This window comes from Macrotis lagotis, chromosome 5 (genome assembly GCF_037893015.1).
Source record: "Macrotis lagotis isolate mMagLag1 chromosome 5, bilby.v1.9.chrom.fasta, whole genome shotgun sequence".
In the NCBI taxonomy this organism is placed as follows: Eukaryota; Metazoa; Chordata; class Mammalia; order Peramelemorphia; family Peramelidae; genus Macrotis; species Macrotis lagotis.
Genome location: NC_133662.1, coordinates 227976758 through 227992615, shown reverse-complemented (window position 1 = coordinate 227992615; position 15858 = coordinate 227976758). Strand labels below are relative to the sequence as shown.

The 15858-nt window shown below is 49.0% G+C and overlaps 4 protein-coding genes across 4 annotated transcripts; 2 read left to right on the top strand and 2 right to left on the bottom strand.

The window, feature by feature from the left end:
• Positions 1-1594: 1594 nt before the first annotated feature.
• LOC141488539 (histone H2B type 2-E) lies at positions 1595-2369 on the bottom strand. The gene has a single exon (XM_074188660.1). It carries the CDS (start codon positions 2072-2074, stop codon positions 1694-1696), a length of 381 nt encoding a protein of 126 aa, XP_074044761.1. The 5' UTR covers positions 2075-2369; the 3' UTR covers positions 1595-1693.
• Positions 2345-3059, top strand: LOC141488538 (histone H2A type 2-A). Its single transcript, XM_074188659.1, has one exon. It carries the CDS (start codon positions 2428-2430, stop codon positions 2818-2820), a length of 393 nt encoding a protein of 130 aa, XP_074044760.1. The 5' UTR covers positions 2345-2427; the 3' UTR covers positions 2821-3059.
• Positions 3060-3726: 667 nt separating this feature from the next.
• Positions 3727-4282, top strand: LOC141488537 (histone H3). The gene has a single exon (XM_074188658.1). The coding sequence runs from the start codon at positions 3779-3781 to the stop codon at positions 4187-4189; it is 411 nt and encodes a 136-aa protein (XP_074044759.1). The 5' UTR covers positions 3727-3778; the 3' UTR covers positions 4190-4282.
• An 857-nt stretch (positions 4283-5139) lies between these two features.
• Positions 5140-5926, bottom strand: LOC141488536 (histone H1.5-like). The gene has a single exon (XM_074188657.1). It carries the CDS (start codon positions 5887-5889, stop codon positions 5227-5229), a length of 663 nt encoding a protein of 220 aa, XP_074044758.1. The 5' UTR covers positions 5890-5926; the 3' UTR covers positions 5140-5226.
• Between the last annotated feature and the right edge of the window lie 9932 nt (positions 5927-15858).

The window sequence follows — 15858 nt, the reverse complement described above, 5'->3', positions numbered from 1 at the left end:
TGTTTAATTACCCACCTTGTCATGTGTGATCCTCCATACTCTTTGCTTGATCAAGGGACTCTTCTCTGATGCATAAATCTAAAGTTAAAATCTTTGTTTCTTTAATGTTTATAATGCAGATTTTTAATTTTGATTTTCTTAATGAATTGCATTCTTTTGCTTCTAGCTCTATGAAGTAATTATTGGGTTAATTTAATTGATAAGGCAAAGAGCAAATTATTTTATCTTCTATTGTCAATTTTACATTATCTCAGCTACCTATAATATTTCGTTATTTAGGACTCTTCACAAGTAGTAATTTGGAGTTATTTTAATTATAATAATATTATGGATATGCTTGTTTTACTTCTATCTTACTGAATCTAATTCATCCTCATTACATAGGATCTTGCCATTTATATTATAGAAACTACATTCCACATAAATCACTATAGGATATTCTATAATCTATAATAGATAATATCACTACGTATATTAAAGGAAAAGTCTAATCTGATGTTTAGAAATTGTTTTATTAAGAAATTTTCTTGTAATGTGATGGCTATAAAAATAATTTAGGTTGTAGATCTTAATATGTTCTAATACTGAATCAAACCTACAGTTCAAATTCGAGTTCAACTTGAGTTTCAAATATACTCTTTAAAATGATCAAAATATTGATGTATTGCCCGATATTTTTATTTTTAAGAAATTTCCTCCTCCATCGTGGCCTTTGGTTCTTTTCAGTCTTCGTGCTTAGAACTTGCAGACCGCATTGGTTGATATTCTTAAAAAAAATTGGTAGAATCTTGTCTGCCTTGTAAAAAGGTGGATAAAATAATGGAGTCATTTTTAAGAGTTTTAAAAATCTAATGAACACTGGAGTCCTTCGGGTCCATAGAGGCCGGCCGCTCTCCCCGCCTGGGGAGTTCAACCTGAGCAGTTGCAGTTGTCAAGGATTCTTCAACTACCTTTTCTGAAGTTACTTTGTATGTAACTTTGAAATGGAACAATTTTATTCATCGGGAACTTGACATGTTTGTTAACAGCCAATAAAAATGGGAGTTAAACTACCAACTTCGGTAAGTTGCCAAATTCACCATTTTTGGTGAAAGCATGAACAATTGCAGGGTCAGAAACGGAAAGGAAAGGCCGCCTTTGCTCTCCATTTCCTACCTTCGCCACTTGCCCAGAGGCTCAATCCAGGCTCTTCGGAGGCAAAAAGGACTCAAGGTTCGTTTCCCTTGAGGACGCTCGCAGCTGAGAGCGGCCGCGGGACGCGTTGCTCTTGCCCCAAGTCTCGCTCGGGCCTCAGGGGGATTAGAAGACTCGAGGGAGCGCCGGAGTCACGAGGCCGGAGCGAGCGGGAGCCAGGGCAGGGCGTGGGGAAAGCGCCAGGAGTGGGCTTTGCCGGGGGAGGTTTCGTAACCAGAGGCGCGCGGCGCCTGCGCGCTGGGACCGGGGAGGGAGGGAGGGAGGGAGGGGAGGGGGGACTCCCGAGAGCACAAAGTTAGCGGGCGGAAGTTGCGGGGAGGGGAGGGGAGGGGGCGAGCGGCGGAGCCGGGCAGCGGGGCGCGGGGGCGGGGGCAGGGGCCGGGGGCGGGTGGTCCGTGGCGCGAGACAGCTCCTTCGCCTGCCGAGGTGGTGGCTCTGAAAAGAGCCTTTGTTTCGGGGCGGGGAGGCGGCGGCGCGAGCGGCTCCGGGGCGGCCGCGCTTACTTGGAGCTGGTGTACTTGGTGACGGCCTTGGTGCCCTCGGACACGGCGTGCTTGGCCAGCTCCCCGGGCAGCAGCAGGCGCACGGCCGTCTGGATCTCCCGGGAGGTGATGGTGGAGCGCTTGTTGTAGTGCGCCAGGCGGGACGCCTCGCCGGCGATGCGCTCGAAGATGTCGTTGACGAAGGAGTTCATGATGCCCATGGCCTTGGAGGAGATGCCGGTGTCGGGGTGGACCTGCTTGAGCACCTTGTACACGTAGATGGAGTAGCTCTCCTTGCGGCTGCGCTTCCGCTTCTTGCCGTCCTTCTTCTGGGCCTTGGTCACGGCCTTCTTGGAGCCCTTCTTCGGGGCAGGGGCGGACTTGGCCGGCTCGGGCATGGCGAGGGCGGGCGCGGGCTACGAGTCGAGAGAGGAGGAGCGCGCGGATCGGGCGACGAGCGTGGCGCCGCCGGCCCCCGCTCCTTATAGCGCCGCTATGCAAATGAGGGCTCGGGCGGCGCCGGGCCGCGATTGGCGGGCGGCCGGGGGTGGCGTCACAGGCGGGAGGACGGCCATGTAAATGGCGGGATGGCAGGCGAGCTTCCCCAGTGGCCGGCCGCACAAAGCCGGCGCGCCGGCCAATGGGAGGCGGCGGCCGCGCGGTCCCCGCGCAAGCTATAAAAGGCGGCGGCGCGGCGCGGCCGGGCACCAGTGGAGTCGCGCAGTCGGTGGCCGACGCAGCTGCATCCGTCATGTCCGGCCGCGGGAAGCAGGGAGGCAAGGCTCGCGCCAAGGCCAAGTCGCGCTCGTCGCGGGCCGGGCTGCAGTTCCCCGTGGGCCGCGTGCACCGGCTGCTGCGCAAGGGCAACTACGCCGAGCGGGTGGGCGCCGGCGCGCCCGTGTACATGGCGGCCGTGCTGGAGTACCTGACGGCCGAGATCCTGGAGCTGGCGGGCAACGCCGCCCGGGACAACAAGAAGACGCGCATCATCCCGCGCCACCTGCAGCTGGCCATCCGCAACGACGAGGAGCTCAACAAGCTGCTGGGCAAGGTGACGATCGCGCAGGGCGGCGTGCTGCCCAACATCCAGGCCGTGCTGCTGCCCAAGAAGACCGAGAGCCACCACAAGGCCAAGGGCAAGTAGGCGGCCCGCGCGCGCCCGGGGCCGCCCGGCTCACCCCGACACCAACGGCTCTTTTCAGAGCCACCACCCCGTCAAGAGAGGGCTGTTGCCGACCCGCCCCCGAACCCGACCGCGCCCCCCGGCCCCCGACTCGTTATACCGCCCCGCACCGACGCCCCCCCCCCGCTGTGGTCCCCCCGGGTGCTGACGGGCCAGAGCCCCGGCGCCCCGAAAGTTGCACCGCGCGCAGGGCCCCTGGAGGCTGTCGGAGTGGGTGGCGCGTCCCCGGGGCGGGGCGGGGCGGGGCCCGGGCACGCGCCCAGAGGGCGGGGGGCGGGGCGGGGCGGGGCCCGGACACGCGCCCAGAGGGCGGGGGGCGGCGGGGGGCGGGGCGCGCTCCGGCCAATCCGCGCTCAGGCGCGCTTTTCGGACCCGGCTCGGCCGGAACCCGCCCGATGGGGCCCCGCGGGGCGGGGGGGCGCCGGAAGCGTGTCACGTGGGGGAGGTGGGAGGGCCGGGGGCCTCGGGGGCGGCCAGGGCGGCGGTCGGACGCGGGGCTGGGGCTGGGGCTGCAGGGCCCGGGCACAGCCCCTGCCCCCCCTCGCAGTCCCGGAAGCGGGCGGGGGAGGCGCGGCCCAGGAGGCTCCTCCCCCGCGTCCCGGGTGGGGGGGCGGAGGGGCGGGGCGGGGCGTGAGGAGACGAGGGACTGACGGGGGCGGGGCCGGGGGCCGGCAAGGGGCGGGGCTCGGAGGGGGGAAGCCGAGAGGGGCGGAGCGGCGGCGAACCGGAAGGCGAGCGGCACGACCAATGGCAAGGCGGCCCTGTGGGTCCGGGGCCTGGGCCAATCGGGGCTCAGCGCGGGAGTTTCGAATTCCCTCAGCCCAATCAGGGCGCTCTGGCGGCTATAAAGGGCTGCGGCGCGCGGCGCCTCCTCAGTCGCGTTCCTGCCCAGGACCAGCTCCGCTCTCGCCTCCCGACCATGGCCCGCACCAAGCAGACCGCTCGTAAGTCCACCGGCGGCAAGGCGCCCCGCAAGCAGCTGGCCACCAAGGCGGCCCGCAAGAGCGCCCCGGCCACCGGCGGCGTGAAGAAGCCGCACCGCTACCGGCCCGGCACCGTGGCGCTGCGGGAGATCCGGCGCTACCAGAAGTCCACGGAGCTGCTGATCCGCAAGCTGCCCTTCCAGCGGCTGGTGCGCGAGATCGCCCAGGACTTCAAGACGGACCTGCGCTTCCAGAGCTCGGCCGTGATGGCGCTGCAGGAGGCCAGCGAGGCCTACCTGGTGGGGCTGTTCGAGGACACGAACCTGTGCGCCATCCACGCCAAGCGGGTGACCATCATGCCCAAGGACATCCAGCTGGCCCGCCGCATCCGCGGAGAGAGGGCGTAAGGCGCCGCTTTCCCCGGTGGAAAGTCCACACCCCAAAGGCTCTTTTCAGAGCCACCACCCGCTCCTAGAGAGGCTGTGAGACTCCGCGTGTGCCGTGTTACGTGTGTGTGTGCGCGCGCCTGTGTGCGGGCGGCCGGCGTGCTGTTGTCCGACTCGGCCCGGCTCTGCCCGTGCGGCTCCCGGCGCCTCCCGTGGGAGCGGCGGCCCTTGGGCCTGAGCTGTCTTGTTCCCAGCACAGATAAAAGTGTAGCCCGGTTTTGTACTCGGATCTTATTTAAGATGTTTTTATACATTATGTGCATGTTAAGTAAACAAATAAAACAAGGTAGTCGGTGCCAAGGAGCGCTTCTGCGCCTCTCCACGCACGAGTGCGCCTCCCTCTTATGCTCTTTCCCCCGAAGCGCGAGTCCGGGCCGGCGTGTCGGGCGTGCTTGTGTGTGTGCCCCCGCGTCCCCGGGCCTCCCCGTGGGGCTGCACCGCTCCCGGCGCCTCCTGTTATTCCGAACAGAGATAATTATGTGTGTGCATGGATCTTATTCCGAACAGATTCAAGGGTGTGCATGGATTTTGTACATATAAACACAAACAAGGAGTCGATGCCAAGTTTCTGTGCCTCCCCCCGCGGGCCACACACGGCTCTTCCCCTCCCCCAGGGAAGCGAGTCGGGGGGCCGGGCGGGCTGACTGAGGCCTCGGAGCGCGGCCGCGGCGGTGGGGGCGGGGAGCGCGGACTGGACTGACTGCGCACGGACACGAGGCCGCGGGGCGCCGCCAGGGGGCGCCGGAGCCGCCGCACGGGCACCAGGGGCCCCGGACACTCACTTCCGCGTCCGGCCGCAGCGCGGCCCCGGGGCCCGACGTGACCCCCCGGGGGCAGGGCAGCGGCTCTCCTGGCCGCGCGCACGGACGCACGGACACACACACACGGACACACGGACACGCACGCGGGGGGAAGGCGCGCCAGCTCTCTTGCCGAGGCGGTGGGTGGCTCTGAAAAGAGCCTTTGGGTGTGTCCAGCGTCGAGGCTAGCTCTGCGCTCTACTTCTTGGCCGCCGCCTTCTTGCTCTTGGCGGCCTTGGGCTTCGCGGCCTTGGGCTTGGCCACCTTCTTGGCCTTGGCGGCCTTGGGCTTGGCCGGGCTCTTGGCCACCTTCTTGGCCTTGGCCGCCTTGGGCTTCTTGGGGCTCTTGCTCGCCTTCTTGGCCGCCGCCGGCCGCTTGGCCTTCTTCGGGCTCTTCTTGGCGCTCTTCTTGGCGCCCGCCGCCCCCGCCGCCTTCTTGGCCTTCTTGGCGCCGCCCGCCGCCGGCTTCTTGGTCTTGGCCGCGGGCGGCTTCTTGCCCTTGGCCTTGGCGTCGGCCGTCGGGGCCTTCTTGTTGAGCTTGAACGAGCCCGAGGCGCCCGTGCCCTTGGTCTGCACCAGCGTGCCCTTGCTCACCAGGCTCTTGAGCCCCAGCTTGATGCGGCTGTTGTTCTTGTCCACGTCGTAGCCCGCGGCCGCCAGCGCCTTCTTGAGCGCGGCCAGCGACACGCCGTTGCGCTCCTTGGAGGCGCCCACGGCCTTGGTGATCAGCTCCGACACCGGCGGGCCCGCGGCCTTGCGCCGGGCGCCCCCGGCCGACGAGGCCCGCTTGCCCTTCTTCTTGGCCGGCGCCTTCTCGGCGGGGGCCGGGGCGGCGGGCGCGGCGGGGGCCGTCTCGGACATGGCAGCGGCGGGCGGGGCGGCAGCGACGGCGACGGCGACGAGTCACTAGAGGACGCCGCGGACTCGCGAGTGAGCGAGCGCCCGCCCGGCCCGCTTATATAGAGCCGAGCGCCGGCCCCTGATTGGTGCGCGCCGCAGCCCGCGCCCGCGGGAGGGAGACGGTGCGCGGCCCGCGGCCCCGCGCCCGGGAGCGGCCGGAGCGGGCGGGGCGGGGCCGAGCGCAGCCCCGCCCGGGGCGGGGCCGCGGGGGCGGGGGCGGGGCCGCGGGCACGAGCCTCGGGGCCGGGGAGGGGCCGGGCGCGGGCGCGGGCGGCCTCGCACATTCCCGCCCCCCCCGCGCGGCCGCGCGCGCAGCCCCCTGCCCTGCCCTGCCCTCTGCCTCGGGACCCCCCGGGGGGCTGCCGCGTCCGGGGACAATCGCGAACCCCACTTCCGCACATACGTGTCGGCCGTGACCGTGGGCGGGCGGGGAGGTGTCTGCGCGCGCTTGCATGCTGGGGGCCCAGGACACGTGCCGCGGACTGCTTCGCTGCTTTGTTGACAAAAGCCCGAGCCCCGTGGGCCGCTGTGCCAGCACGCCTCGTCCCGGGCACTCGGATGCCCCGGATCCCCGCGAGTCCCACATGAGCCTTGGCCTCCCAGACTTCCACCCACCCGAGCAGATGGCAGAACCCGGCTGGCCCACCTGGAGCGTAGCTTTTCCTCCCTTCCTTCCTCCCTTCCTTCCTTCCTCCCTTCCTTCCTTCCTCCCTTCCTTCCTTCCTTCCTTCCTTCCTTCCTTCCTTCAGTAAGAAAACACACCTTGTCCATCTATGTCGTGTCTTTAAACAGAAAAAACGCGCCAAACGCTGTGTTTTCGTGTATTAAAAGTTCCGAAGGGGAAAGGGAGAAAAAAGGACGCATCACAATAATTAGGTCTCTTGGGGGCAAGAATGGACATTCGAGGGACAGAGGGATCTAGGGGTACCCGGCCACCTGCCTGGAGCGATGGGCTGCACCGAGATGATGTGAGAGGCGGTATTCTCCTCAGCCAAGCCCCTCCAGTCCTGCCCGCCAGGTGCTGAGAAAGACTTGAAACGCATGGGAAAGCCAGAAGACTGACTCGGGCCCCTCCGGTCTCACAGACCTTCCGTCGGGCCCTCCAGCTACCCTGCCCCCTGGGGTTACTCTTCATCCTCCCCACCTCCCAGAGCCCCTACCTCACTCACTCACTCACTCAGGCCTACCTACAAATAGTTCTGAGAAAAAAATTGGGCAAACTAGCTGAATGACCTCTTCCCAAGATCCCTCACCTTCCTGTCCCGGCCCTCCCCTCCCCCCCACAGGCAAAGGTTAGAAAGGCCAGATGGGGGGGGGGGGGGCAGAAGCACTTCATCTCCTCGGGAGTCTTGTAAATGGAGCCCTGGAGGGGTTGGAAAGTCAGTAACTTCTAAACTCAAACAAAGCTGGGTCAACAAACCGACAATTGTTGCCCTGCAAGCATCTTCAAAGCTTTGCCTAAGGCACTGTCCAGAGATGAGTATTAGGAGCCAAGAGTAATCAATGTCACCTCCAAACTCACATTGGCTTTTAGGTGAGCAAACTCCATATTAATTTTGGTTATGATCTTATATTAACCTTTTTTTTTCCCTAGGCAAACCATCCTTTTATTCTTTTAAATCTTGTGACTGTGAAAACAATCCATATGCTCTTTGTCTCTCCCTTGACTAGTGTCTAATAAGAGCCAGACCAGTGTGGTATGTGGGGGAGCTAGGGGAATTCAGTCATTTACTAGCTAGCTATGTGATTCTGGTCAAATCTCTTGACCTCTTTTCCTTCCCTTTAAAATGAAGGGCTTGCACTCAATGGTTTCTGGGGTCTCCTCCAGCGCTTAAGCTCTCCTTTGCCCCTTGTTACCACACTGAGAGAATGAAAAAATTCATCTCAATTTGACTTGTGAGCTCTGGAAAGAGGCCCACAAATTCTCACAGCCTTCTGGGAACCAGCATTGAGCACAAGGGGACCAGGTGGAAGCTGGAGGAGGATCTGCAAGAGGAGAGTAGCAAGGCTCAGAACCACAAGGAGACACTTGCCCTGAGTATTCAGGGGTCAATTCTCTAAAGAGTCCAGTGTTTTCCCCCTTGCAGGGAAGACTGCATAAATCCCAGGGCAAGATAAAGGCCCACTGAGAAAGAGAAGCTTTGTCCTGCCTGACTGATGACCAGTGTAACTGATCTTAACTTCTTTACATTTTGAGAGATTGGAGTTGGGGGCTAGGGGTCAGGGAGAATGGGGTTCAGTTTCAGTCAAGCCTCTTCTATAGGTAATGTCTATTTGGGGACTTTACAGCTCTCTAGATGACTCAGTGGATAGAGTCTTGGGCCAGCACTGTCAGCACAATCTGAGTTTGAATCCAGCCTCAGTCACCTGCTGGCTCACTTATATTTCCTCTAAAATTAGGTCATTAAGGCATTTTTTTGGTTAATTGATAAGCATTGGATATATAAAGCAGAATGTCTAGCATGTATTCCTTGTTCCTTTATTCCCCAGCCTTTCCATTTTCTGCATGATGCCTTTGTTTTCATTTTTTTACTTATAAAAAAACTAGAAACTAACAAACTGATGAATCCTTGGGGTTAAGATAATAGGAGAAAAAAAGATTATAGAGAGAAGTTCATTCTGTCTTTTGGATAACACTTTAATATTTTATTGATTTTCCCCCTCTTAGATACCACCCCCCAAAGCTGGAACAAATACAAAAATTTTAGGAATACCAATACAACACTGCATCCACCACAACACGTCACATTCTACATTGATAGCTGAGTTGTCTCCACTTACTGGAGAGGAGTAGGAATGAAAGGTCATTGTAAGGTCTTTTTATGTATGAAATTGTCATCTTGCTGCTTATACTTCTTCCTTCCACATCATTTCCTCCATGTCTTCCAGTTTCTCATAGCCATTTCTTATAAAAAAATTAATAAAAGCACATTCTGTTGCAATTTATGGCTGGTTGCATACCCCATTTACATACCCCATTTATTTCCCCACCACAATGTGCATATTTGAGCATATTGTTGGAGGGGGCATCTCTTTCAGTCTTTCTCCCCCCCACATCTGCCCAGGAAGGATCAGGTCAATAAGCATAAAATAAGCATAAAAGATTTAGATCTTTTTCTTCCATCATTTCATAATGTTCTCCAAAATTGGCCAATGCAGCGATCCACCAACATCATTATGGAATTATACCAATTATACCAATCTGACCATCTCTCCTCTGACAGTGACTCCTTTCATCGTCTTTGAGACTTGTCATTCTTCTTTACAAAACTGTTTCTGCATTTCCTCTGATCACTTATCTAGTCAGGAATGGCTGCCCTGGTCCTAGAGATTTGTGTCTGGTACCTGAGTATCCTGGATATCACCCTTTTGTTCAGGATATATGGAGCAGATTTTTTTCCTCTCCCTAATAATTTCCCTTCTTGTTCTAGTGGATTTGATTTTGTTTGGAACCTTTATGTAATTCATATAATCTATTTTATCTTTGACATCTCCTCTCTACCTTGTCTTGTCATGATTTTCCCATTCCCACTCATCATGATGCAAATGAAATCCCCACTTTCTCTTGTATTTTTTTTTAATCAAATGACTTTTCATATAGGAGTCAAACATCGAAGTGTGTTGCAGGAGTCACACAGTGTGTTGCATGACGGTATATGTTTTGAGTTGCCGATCCAAACTCAATTTTTGCAGAAAAGTTTTCCTTCTACTCTTCTAATAGGGAGGCTTTCCTCCTGCTTTTTTTTTATTTTTGTGGTTTATCAATATTTGGAGTGATATTTTTTTCTCCAAAATCAAATGATAGAGATGATTGCTACTTTGAAATATTGTTTGAGATCTCAAACAATATTTCAGATCTAGTTATAGGTTCATTCCTCTTTTTTTTTAACAAATTCAAGAATCTAGACATTTTTACACTTCAAATATGGTCTACAGTTATCTTAGCTACTTTTCTCATGCATCCTCCTTTAGCATATTTACTAGCATAACACAAAATCTCTAAATTATTTTAGGTGCTACAGTTGTTTTCAACAGATTATCATGGACCAACTGTGAATGATGAATTATATTTTGATAAGGACCAACTGTGAATGATGAATTATATTTTGATAATTCATCATTCACAGTTGGTCCATGATAATCTGTTGAAAACAACTGCAGCACCTATGACTGTAACAAAAAAATTTTAATCTTAAAGATTGTTGAACTCTTGTGATATAAATTGACAAGATGTAGAGTTCTGAATGTAACAGAAACAAATTTTGTAATCTGTAATCTTAAAGATGTTGAATCTTGTTAAATTGGGTGATTTTGTTTGGAACCCTAATTCCGGGTCCAGTGAGGGGAAGGCAGTTCACATTTTGACCTCTGGATGAGGTGTGTTTCAACTTCTTTAATAAATTTTATTTTATTTCCACCCTTGTTTTCCTGAGTCTGAATGATTCTTTATAGGCAAAACTGAACTCAAGTAGCCGGTGGCTACACTTTCATTTATAAGACTTAGTAAAGAGTGGAATTTCTCTTTTCAGCAATCTTTATTGCTATTTTTGTTGCTTCTAAGTTAACCACCATTTGGGCTGCATAATTTGGGCTGCATATAGGAAAAGGTTTATACCTTAAAGTCATTTTTCTGATTGATTGCTCTAGTTCGCATTTTTGGAAGCAATTTCCTGTCACCAACCCTAAATTTCCTCCTTGCAACTTCTTTCTACCCACTGCTACAAGCTCTCAGGCAATGTTAAACAAGCCTATTCCTTCAACAGTTGCTCAAAAGGTATGAATCACCAGGTTGATTGTCAGCCTCTAGAAAACCTCTAGAAAATTGAAAACTGACTATAATACTAGAAGCTATCTACTCCAAATTCCTCATTTTACAGATGATTAGACTGAAGTCCAGAGAATTTGTCTAAAGCCTTCTGTAAGCAGAACAGGGAGTACCCTGACCCCAATCAGAAGACTCCAATTTTCTTTTAGTTAGCTTTCCAATGCACTGAGAAGTCATATAGCTGACTATGTACTTGAAAGTTAGTCAAAACCTTTTTTTTTTAAACATAGGACTTCCAGAAAATTTACTGTAGTTTATTTAGCTCCCACCTAAACATTTCTCTTATGCAATCCCTGGCATGTCTCATAAGACTTGATATGGAGGATTATATTGCAAATCATCCAGGGTTTAGAGAAAACACATTATTAACCTTCTATTAACCTTCAAAACCAGAAGAGACCCTATGTGACAATGTAGCATATTTTTGGTGACTTGTTCAAATTCAGAGGGCAGAGTTAGGACTCAGATCTAGATCTACCAATTTTTGATCCATTTATATACATCAAAGCTACCTCATGTTAGAACTCAGTTAGAACTCAGATGGTTTGGTTTCTAATTTTTAAAGTGTTCTGGAAAGCATTTGAGGACTCCTAGACAGTTTGTGGTATCCAGTTCCAGGTTGGGGATATGTGGGTGAGTCTTACACTTAACCCTCTGTTCTGCTACTTTTTATTTGGATGAAATAAATAAAATGACCTTTAAAAAGATTCCAACTTTAAATCCTGTAATCATGACCATCCATTTTATTTAGATAAAACACACACACACACAGACAATAAGAGAGGGATTGATTTATCACTCTCAACATCTCAACATTCCCTTTCTGGGCTTCCTTCTAGAATTGCTCATGTTTCATAACTTAGAAGAAGTTTAAAGTTTAAAAAAAGATAGCACTTAACTCTATCTTTCATATCTTTCATAACTTTCTAAGTTAAGTGCTATCTTTCTTTAAAACTGTGAAGTAGGTAGACCACTTTACAGATGTGGAAGCTGAGACTTGGAAGAATAAATACTCAGGGATATTTTTGTACTTGAAAATTCTGCTGATGCCCTCTGCTGATTTCTACAACTCCAAAATTCTATGAAGTCATTGGCTGAGCATTCTCCAGAGATCATTCCCCTTATACCACCCAGTGAATCCTATGTCACATCATGACCTCAGGCCCCAGCAACTTCTGCTACACCAATACAAGGAAGACGTCCCTCTCTGTGACTGTATTCTTATGACGCAACTGAAAAGCTTTGATTCTGTTAGAGAATTTCTGCTCCCCAGGAACAGGTGAAACGTTATTGGAGCACTTCTCCAGATATGTAATCTCTATGCACAGGTAGCAACCCCTGCTGAGTAATGCCATGCCTGGCTGAAAATCTTTGCAAACTATTGCCTGGGAACATTGGTCTAATGTGCTATTCTTACCAATTAGCCAAAAGTATTACACATCATCCTGAAAACTGAAAAACTGAACTGAACATGAAAAACTGAACTGAACATAAAGTGAAAAGCATTGCCTTCTCCAAATCCAAATCCAAATCACTCTACTAAATTCTGTTGCTCTTTGCTCTACCATATATCCCTGTTCTATGGCAGACCCGAAAAGAGTAACTGAAATCATTTAGGTTAAGGCATAATTGTCTCATGAGAAAAGACACTGCAACTAATGCTTTCTGCCTCTGCTTCTGTGTCTCTTATCTCTTTCTCTCAGTCTCTGTCTCTGCTCTCTTCCTCTCTCTTGTGTTGAAGAGGGGAATGAGAATGGAAAAAAGGAAAAATATTAGATTTGCAGTCTGGGGGTGGAGAGGGGCAAGTTCCAGCTTTGCTACTTTGTCCTTGTCCAAATTACTTAACTGCTCTGTTAGGAACATCTAATAAATTAGGAGGTTGGACAGGAGAGCCTCTAAGATCCTTCATAGCTATAAATCTATGATATGATCCTATGGCTGGATAGCGGGATTCCAAGGTAGAGAGAGACAAAGGCTGAGAGAACACAGGAATAAAATCAATGTAATAGAGATAGGCTCCTTGACACTAGGTATTTTGTTAGCTTTTAATTTTATTTTCAGTGCCTAAGTAGATTTTAAATGTTTCTGTTCTGTGCAAAGCACAGCTTAAAAAATATCTTATTCTATTGAAAAACTGTAGAGAGGCTGGACAGTTTGGTTACATATGTGCTGAACTAACCAGAGAATATTCAAGTGGAAGATGGAGGAAGTATCATTCCTAGAAGTTTTAAGGGAACAATGTTAGGATAAGAAACACTTTACACAGTTGACTGAAAGAGATGGCACAGGATAAAGATGAAACCATAAAGGACTCTATTTGTGACTATATTCTTTATTGCATTTTAAGTCCCTGATGACTGGTACCTTGCCTCATTCAGTTATTCAGTCCAATTCAATCTAACCCAAATTTGTTCCACTTATAGCTCTATACCTATATCTATGACTTCATGAGTGAAGATTTATTAAGCATCCACTTATGCAAGGTTCTAACTACAGACAAAAATGGAAAACTGTTCCTGTCCTTAAGGAATATCCATCCTCCTGAGAGGGGAGATTTTCAGCCTTTTGACTATATTCAAAGCACTATGCTTTAAGTTGGAGATAAAAACACAAAAATGTCACCAGCCTAGTCCTCTAGGAGCTTACCACAGGAGGAATAAGACAAACAGACCAAAAAAATAAGATGCAAAGTAAGATGCAATCCCAGCTCTAAAACTATGCAAAATAATTCTATTTTGTCATTTCTTTTTTTAATTTTTAATTTTATTTTTCCAATTACATGTTATGAAACATTTCAACATTCATCCACATACACACACACACACACACACACACACATACATATATATATATATATATAGGTATGTAATAGAATTCTTATGAATAATTATTTTAAATTCACTTGTAAAACTTTGATTCTGATGCCTTTTTCCTTAGGAAGCTCATATATGTCCTGTTCAATTTATTTTTCTAAAATAATTCTATTGAGGTCGTGAGCTTTATGTTGGATAATTTTGTTACATTAAATTAAAAAGGTTTGTACAAATAAAACCAAAGTAATCAAGATCAGAAAGGAAACAGAAAATTGTACAGTTTTATGGACAGTTTCTCAAATAAAGGTCTCATCTCAAATATATATATATATATAGAACTTTGTCAAATCTATAAGAACTTCAAGTTATTCAATTGATAAATGGATATGAACTAGCAGTTTTGCAATGCTGAAATCAAAACAATTTGTAATCATATGAAAGTGTTCTAAATCATTATCAATTAGAAGAATACACATTAAAACAACCTTGAGGTATCATTTTATCATCTAGCCGATGAAACAGGTTAAAATAATAGAAGAGAAAGTGACAAATGTTGGAGGAGATGTGGAAAAATTGAGACACTTAACTTATTGTTGGTAGAACTGAGAAGGTTAAGGTTAAGCTCCTGATACTCTCTGACCCAGCCAATGTCACTACTAGGTTTGTTTCCCAAGATGATTAGGGAACTTATTTAAATGTTCTAAAATATTCATAACAGACCTCCTTGTGCTGACAAAGAATTGGAAGTTGTAGGGATGCTGATCAGTTGGGGAATGATTGTTCTATGAACAATGATCAACTTGATGAGCAAAATGAGCAGAACCAAGAAAACGTAGTATATAATAATAGCAATAAAATTGCTCTTTATTCTTAAGAATATTCTTAAGAACAACTTTGAGCCACTAAGTCATTTTGACTATTATAATTACCCAAATTACTAAAAGGGACATATGAAAAAAGCTGCTATCTGCTTCCATAACAACTGATAGATATATAGAATAATTTAACATATATATATATATGTACAAATATACATATATGCACATTTTTGTGTCTAAAAGTCACCATCTCCAGGATGGAGGTGGAAGGAGGGAAGGAAAAAAAAATTACAAGATAACTTTAAAAGAAATAAAAACCCATCCTAGATTGTCATATGGACTATTTGTGCCAGACCTGTAGTAGAGCATTCCAAGCTTATTGGTCTAATCAGCCACAGTTGGACACATGGCAACTTGTCTCTAAAATAGTGATGTCATTTTGAGCCTCTTCTATAACAAAGGATGAGAACCAACCAATCAAAAGAAATAGCAAATTGTACATGATAGATTTATCTTTCATGTTAATCATCTATTATTCTACTATGTTATGGAATTGTTTGTTTCATTTCTTAAGTTGAAAGACAAAACAAAACCAAAGATTTCAAGACCCATTATTCAAGGCATAGTAAATAAAGTTGGGTCCTTTCCTAAATTTACATTTTATTCAGAGAGAATAAAAAATATAAGATTCTAATTGGGAAGATCTTCTTGCATAGTCTTTCAAGAAGCATGGTCACAGAATCTGTGTTGATTACTTTGTGCTCCAACCTACCTTGCTCAAATTGTTTTTCTTAAGCACAATATTGATCATGTATTATTCCACTATTAAACTCTAGTAGTTCCTATTATCTCCAGGATCAAAGATACTCTCTTTTTTAATATGATAGCAATGACAGCAATGACTATTATTTATGTAGTAAAGAATCCCATTTAATCTTTATAACAACCTGGGAGGTAGGTGATTTTTTTCCATTTAAAATTCTTTATCATGGCTCCTGCCTAACTTTCCAGCCTTATTGAACAATATTTCTTTTCTGTCACAATGGTCAACTTGAAGGGTTACATGTAACACTCCATTTCCCATCTCCTCACCTTTGTATTGACTGTCTCCCATACCTGGAATACTTTCCCTCTTCACCTCTGCCTCTTAGAATTCTTAGTATGTCCTCGATGAATGCTTGTAGATAGATTGATTTAAAAAAGTGAATTTCAACATGATCTAGTCTCATAAAGTAAATCATATTGCACAGAAAAATAGTTGTATTCACCTACTTGGAGGCTGACTCTGTTCAAAGGGATATCTTAAATGGAGCCCTAAGCAGGGCAACAAAATATTGTAATCTAGTGAACTGAACATCAAATTTGCTATCAGGAAGATTTAGGTTCTAAATCTTGCTATTGACTTGTATTTTCCATGTGACTATATATAAGTCACTAAACCATTCTGAACCTCCATAGTGCCAGACCTGGAGTC